Source organism: Oculina patagonica, chromosome 4 (genome assembly GCF_052425735.1).
Source record: "Oculina patagonica isolate OP01 chromosome 4, crgOcupat, whole genome shotgun sequence".
In the NCBI taxonomy this organism is placed as follows: domain Eukaryota; kingdom Metazoa; phylum Cnidaria; class Anthozoa; order Scleractinia; family Oculinidae; genus Oculina; species Oculina patagonica.
In genome coordinates this window covers 33,259,225-33,266,472 of record NC_135761.1, presented here as the reverse complement: position 1 = coordinate 33,266,472, position 7,248 = coordinate 33,259,225, and the positions used below count along the sequence as shown (strand labels likewise).

The 7,248-nt window shown below is 43.0% G+C and overlaps 1 protein-coding gene across 1 annotated transcript; it reads right to left on the bottom strand.

Annotated features, from left to right (window-relative positions):
- Positions 1–1,864: 1,864 nt before the first annotated feature.
- LOC144648350 (uncharacterized) lies at positions 1,865–7,129 on the bottom strand. Its single transcript, XM_078507938.1, has one exon. The coding sequence runs from the start codon at positions 7,127–7,129 to the stop codon at positions 1,865–1,867; it is 5,265 nt and encodes a 1,754-aa protein (XP_078364064.1).
- Between the last annotated feature and the right edge of the window lie 119 nt (positions 7,130–7,248).

Sequence of the window (7,248 nt, the reverse complement as noted above, 5' to 3'; positions counted from 1 at the left end):
TAGATTAAATCATTGATTTGCTGGAAAAGCAAATAGATCTTATAAAACAAGAACATGACAAACGAACCAAGTACTGAGGAGTATTTTACTCGGCTAAAAAAATTTACTGGAAATTTTTGATGTTTCTAGCAAATTATCTCTGGATGAATGATGTGTCTTATGTTAATATACGGATAATTATATATTGAACAGCTACGGCAAGGCCCAAATATACATATTTGTGATTTTATTTACAGTATTAACACTAAAACGGTTTGCAACATTGTAAGTTATGATCTTGAACAGTTTTTTTCAACGGTTCACAATAGTTCATGCATCACATTAAAGAATACTTATCATATTTCTTCTGTTTGGTTGTGAACTGTTTGCAAACTGAGTTTAGGAATAGGATCAATGACCTGTGCCAACAGCGTGGAGAGGCAAAGGCAAGAAACGTAAAGCTATGGAAACAAAATCTTTATGGCTTACCTTTGTTGATGGAGATGGTACTGGTAACTTCGAATGAATGATTTGATGGTATTTTGCCGATTGTTAGCTGAAATAAATATTTTTAAGAGGCTCTCAAGTACTAAATCTCGTTTCGGCTTTGGAGGAAACATGTTATTCACTTTGTGATCAAAAAATAACTGCCCGTGAAAACAGAGCAATTGGTTTGACGCTATAACTGGAATGTCATTGATAAGAGATAAATCATAAATTCTAGATATTTATTTTATTTTTCTGTGGTCAGATGTAATGGCTTTTGAATTTGAGAGACTGTACTCTAAATGAGACTTCCATTGCTCTCCCAGTACGCACTTAGTTGGGATTCTATAACCTCTAGCTTCTCAAGCTGCAAGAATTTCGGTCAACAGAGGATACTTTTTCAAAAACTATGAATTAGAATTCACATGTATTTTATTGGGTACTTTATTTTTATCAGGAACAAACTGCAAGGTAATAGTTCGGATTTAAAGAACTTGCTTTCTTTTGTATTTACCGGATGTGACGTCAAAGGCTTAACCAACCAAGCGCACAAGGCTAATTTCCTATAACATCTCTATAAGATTCGCGCAGTGTATATACAGGACACCGATTTTCGTTATGCCTGGAAATCGCTGTGTTGTGCAAGGTTGCAGCAATGAAGCCAACCTTCAAGCTGGCATTTCAATTCCTTCGTGTCCATCTTTAAAGAGCGAGCAGGATAAATGGGTCTGATTTGTTCGGCTCCACCGCGCGAATTTTGATACCAAAGCGAAATTTTCTATATGCCCTGTTCATTTCCAAGAAGATTGTTTCGAGAGAACCTTGCATGTTGAGGGTTCTCGACGACGGCTGCTAAACGCTTTTTTGATTTTTAGAGTATTTCGTTGAGATACTCCGTTTATATTCTCTGTCCTCCAGATTTGACGTGGACCAATCTCAAACTTCACAAATCATTAGCTATGGTAAACCCCTAAAACAAGAGAAATTAAAACTTTGATCATCTTTTAATCCTGGGTTAGAATTTATTACCTGTCGAACAACCCGGCACTTATATATTTTTTCTATTATAAACTAAATGAGGAACAGTTTACCCAGCCTGCAGTAGTGAAATAAAGTCTAGCTCCCCAACTTCATTCTTTCCTCTTCTTTGTGGGAAAAGGTTGCTCCCGGTACACCAAATAAAGAAACACGCTCACAGTCACTAGACTCGTCCTTGTTTAATATGTAAATCCTTAATCGACCCGTCCGCTTACAAAACTTCAAGAACCGAAGGTTTTTCTTCACGAGGTCCGTACTTTTTTGATCACGTGATTTTTGCATAATTACAATTTGCATAAATTACGATTTTGGACACTCTCCCCCCATTTAAGTGTTCTAACTTAACACCTTAAATGTCACTCTAATCGTCCTTAAGTTCCTGTTCAACAATGTTCCTGATTTGATCATTAGCAATCTGTTTGGCTCTTCGGCTTGGTCCCACTCTTGGGACGAAAACTTCGGCTTCAGGGTTTGGTTTCCACTTAGGGTCTTCCCCTCCAATCTCCAAGTTGCACACAAGTTGCAAGGGGCGCTCTACGATGTATCCATTGCCCTGCTTCAGCTTCAATCCACGAACTGTTCCATCCTTGCCGGTAATCTTGCTCACGACTCGTCCCAGCTTCCACATTGCCTTATCCTTCGCTTCACCCTTTAGCATCACCACTGCCCCAATGTCTGGTATCTTCTCAGTGTTCCCTTCAGACTTCTGCTGCCTTTCTTCAAGAGCATGAACATACTTCTTCATGAATCTCTTTCGAAGGTGCTGTTTGCTTTTCTCCAAAAACCTCATCCGCTTAGTGACATTCTCTTCCCCTATCTTCTCCAGGTCTTCCTCCAGGATAGGGATGGGCTCTCCTCTGAGTAGGGTATTTGGGGTAAGCACCGGTTTCTCAAATTCTTCTCCTTGATAGAGGAGTGGCCTGTTGTTCATGGTCATTTCAACATCGAGCAAGACTTCTTCTAGTTCCTGGAAGGTCAGTAAGCTCTTGCCGACCACCTTTGAAAGACTTCTCTTCATGATGCCAATAAGGCGTTCAAAGAATCCTCCCCACCATGGTGCCCTGGCCAAGTTAAATCTCCATTTTATCTCCAAAGTCCCCAAATAGTCTGCCAAACTCTGGTCTTTCTTCAGCTTAGATAACCATTTCCCAGTGGCAACAAACGTTTTTCCATTGTCACTCACAATGGTCTGAGGGCAGCCTCTCCTGGCAACAAATTCCTTTAGTGCTCTCTGGAACTCTTCAGCGGACAGGTCACGACACAACTTAAGATGCACTGCTCTAGTACTGGCACAGGTGAATAGTGCAATGTATGCCTTTGAGGTTGTGGACTTCGTAATCTTGTAGTAGACAGGTCCGGCAAAATCCACTCCTGTGGCGGTGAAAGGGTTTGACAGTTCAGTTCTGAAACTTGGCAAAATAGAATCTGGGCTGTGTGAGGTTGAAATTGGTTTCTTCCAGTACCGTTTGCAAAGGTTACAATTATGGATCACTGTTTTTGCTAGTGACCTCAGTTTTGGTACCCAATAGTTTTCTCTCACATGGCACATGGTTGTCGAAACTCCCCCATGCAGCATCTGCTCGTGAACTTGCTGAACGATCAAGGCAGCCAACTTGCTGTTTCGTGGTAGGAAAACTGGATGATAATTGGGAACTCTGCCGACACATCTCAATATTCCTTCTTCGTCCGCCCTTAACTTCACATCTGACTTTAGCTCTTGTGCTGCCTGTGCCTGAATGATCCAGAAATTCTCTGCTGCCTGGAGTTCTTCAGTCATTAGTGGCCCTTTCTGCTTCTTATGCTTTCTGCAATTGTTTATGAATCGCATTACGAATGCAGTTACTCGTAGAAGCTTCCAGTAAGACGTGTATTTGCCCAGAAGAGTGTCCCTTGTCTCATTTTCTACTTCCATTTCTTTGACTAGGAACTGTTTTTCATGCTTAGGTGTCACTCTTTCCTTGTCATTCTCTGGGCTCCCAGACACTTCAGGTTGATCTGGCCATTTGTCATGAGCACTAAGCCACTCTGGTCCTCGAAACCACAACTCCCCCATTTTGCTAGGTGCGACGCCACGGCTTCCTTGATCACTGGGGTTGTGGCCGGTTGGTACGTAATGCCACTGTAAGTACTCCTTGTCTTGGATAGCTTTGGTTCTGTTACGTACAAATTGGGACCACGTCCCTTGGCTTTTGATCCAGTAAAGCACTGTCGTACTGTCGACCCAACAGTGATATTCTTCAATGCGTTGATCTTTCAAGACTTCCTTCAAATGGTGCATCAGTTTGCTCAGGGTATGTGCTGCAACAAGTTCCAAGCGGGGAATTGTTTGGTCTCTTGGTGCTATCCTCGACTTTCCCACAAGCAGAGTCTGCTGCACTGGCGCAGAGGTGTGAATTGCTAAGGCGTACACAGCTACTGACACAGCCAACTTGCTGGCATCAGCAAATCCATGCAAGATCATTTTGGTCAGGCCTGCACCAACAACACTGCGGGAAAGGCTCACATAAGGACACTTCTTCATATCATTTAGCCACTTAGCCCATGGTTTGCGTATGTCCTCTGGTACCTCTTCATCCCAATTGAGCTTTCTAAGGCAAACTTCGCTATACAGTATCTTTCCTACGATGACAACGGGTGCGGCAATTCCAAGCAGATCAAAGATACTATTGATAGCAGACAACATCTTTCTCTTTGTCAATGGTCCCTTCTCAACACCATTCAAAGCTTTTGCAAAGTTTATGGAAAACGTGTCTTCTTCCTTGTTCCATGGGACTCCTAAGATCTTTGATTCATCTGGCTGAGTTCCAACGGTCTCCTTGGCATAAGTTGAATCTACTTGAGGTGGTTCCAGTTCATTATTACTCAGTTTCTCGATTCCCGGAATATTACTGTGCCACTTGTGCAGCTGAAATCCACCTTCGCCCATAATCTCTGTTGCTTCCTCCTTGAATTTCAGTAATTCCTCCTTGCCATCACCACCAGACTGCACATCATCTACATAGGTATTCAGAAGCAACTCATTCACAGTTTCAGGGTATTTTTCTTCATACTGACTAATGTGTTTCTCAAGCGTAGCACCAAGGATGTATGGGCTTGGACCGGACCCAAAAATAACTCTTGTAAAGCGGTATTGTACAATGTTCCTTTCCTTTAAATCATCGTACCACAACAGGCGAAGGGCATCTCTGTCCTCTGGACTGATTTTAATTTGAAGAAAGGCTTTTTGTATGTCTCCAGTAATGCAGAAAGGTTTCATCCTGTTTCCGAGCAAGATGTCAAAGATTGCTGGCTGTAATGGAGGGCCAACCTCCAGACAGTCATTCAATGATGGAGACTGTGGGTTTCGTTTTGCTGAGCAATCATACACAATTCTCATCTTTGTAGACTCTGCCTCCTCTCTAATCAGAGCTTGATGTGGGATGTAATGAATCACTTCCCCTGTTTGGACTTCTGGCACCAGCTCCAAAATTCCCTCTTCCAGTTGTTGTTCCATAACTGTGTGATACTCTTCAAGTTTCTGCATCCTCTCTAGCTTTCGGGTAGTACTCTGCAACCTTCCTAAGGTCAGTTTTCTGTTAGATGGCAAAGAGAGCTGATGTGACTTCCATGGTAACCTTGTTGAGTAAGTTCCATCTTCTAAACGTTGTAGCTGATTCTTGAAATCTTCATGGAACAACCCTTGCTCATCAGGTTCATCTGAAAGTCCCAAGACTTCCTGCGAACACATCTGTTTGAATTCATCTTGGCTTGATTTCAAAAAGAAACCCTTCTCAGTCTCAGTACCTGACAACATTGACTTTCCTGTGATAGTCCAACCCAGCATAGTGAACTCTGCTCCTGGATCAGCATCAGGATTTGTACCCAGAACAGCAGGCTCGGTTGTTTTAATTCGCTGTATATCTGCAGCCCCCAGGATCACATGCACCGGTAGGTTATCTTCTGTTGCTGCTTCCTCACTGAAGTTTAGTCTCCTTATCCGGTGATTAGCTTTCTTCAACTCTGAAATTCTTGGGTTGGGAAGGTGAGTCAGGACTGGCTTTTCTGCATTTATGCACTCTAGTTCAAATCCAAAGCCCTCAATAACATTTGACTCGACAGTGACTTTGTATATCTCCACTTGTCTGTCGACTGTCCCATACATTTGCTCAATGACCCTCCTTTCAGTTTGGTATGGCTTAAGGTTCAACTTGGTAAGCAGATTTGAGCTTATGTAAGAGCTTCCGGCTCCACTATCCAACATGATTCGAGCCTGTATTCCACTGATCTTAGCAATGACGGTTGCATGCAATGTAGTTTGAGCATCTACTACACCATAAAACCTCTCAGACCTGCCCGATGTCACAGGGGTGGGGTGGGGTGAAAGCGTTGTCTTCATCCTGTCACATATAGAGGTATGGTGTCTCCCCTTGCACTTCCCACACCCTCGCTTTTCGCATTTGGAAACCAGATGCCCAGGCTTGGCACAATTGTAACACAACTTATTTCTGGCCAAATGCTCTCTTCTACTAGCAATATCTAAGACTTTCGTACAATCACTGCTACGATGATTTTTCAAGCTACAGTAGACACAGGGTGGAGGCCATTGTGGCTGCCGTGAGGTTCCCCCGGACATCAGCAATTTGTCTTCCCTTTTTGGATGACTGTATTGTTTCTCAGGTACAGCATCACTTGAAGCTGGTGGGCTGGATTCCACTAAGGGTAGGGGATTTCGGTCTGTGTACTTCCTTAAATTATCAACTAGCTCCATGAGTCCCCATTCTTCCCAGTCATCATCTTTTTGGGCCATAGCCTCTCTCACAGGACCCAGTTTGTCCATTATACTGTACACATGACTCTGGGCACCCTCTAGTTTCTTCATAGTAGCTAAGGTTCGGACTGTCTTAGACAACTGTTTGTAAAACTCGTGCACCTCTCTGATTTTGTGTACACTGGTTATTTTTGGCAAGGCTTCTAAATCATTAATTAAGGCCTTGTGGACCTTAATGTCCTTTCCAAGAGTCATTTCAAGAATCTTCTTTGCTTCGTTATAGCCTTCAGGGGTGTGTGGCAGCCCCAAAATGTGCTCTCTCGGTTCCCCCTCAACTAATTCTAGTAAATAATTGAATTTACTTATCTCAGAAATCTTCGAGCTGTCCACTTCCACAACAAACTGGTTCCAAAAGCGAAGCCAATCCTTACAGTCCCCATGGAATGGTGTTATTGTGTACTTCTGCAACTTCACTGCTTGGGGTTTGGCCATTGCTTGCTCGACCTTCTTCTTCTCCAATTCCATTTCGAGCTCAACCTTCTTTGCGAACCAATCTTCCTCCCGTTTGTGCAACTCCCGTTTCTCCAGTTCGCTTAACTCATTCGCAAGTCTGCTTCTCAACTCATGAATAGGTACGAAATCTACCTTGCGAGCTTGTGACCAGCCTTTTACTTCTTCAAATGATTTTTCAGCCTCCAACATGGCGTCCTTGACAAGATTTGCCGAAGCCTCCAGGGTCTTGCTTATGTCACATATCTTCTCGTAAGCAGACAACAAATCCTCTTTCACACTCAAATCGACCATTTCCTTAATCTCGTTGACGTAGTAGGTTGCCTTTTTTAGGTCCTTCGCGTAGCGCTGTTCAGCGACGTCCACCATGTTTATGTTTTCCACTCGATCGCTCGATACTTGTTTATCGTTTTGTTCAGATTATGTCCTGGCAGGGTCGCCACTTTTGATGTGGGAAAAGGTTGCTCCCGGTACACCAAATAAAGAAA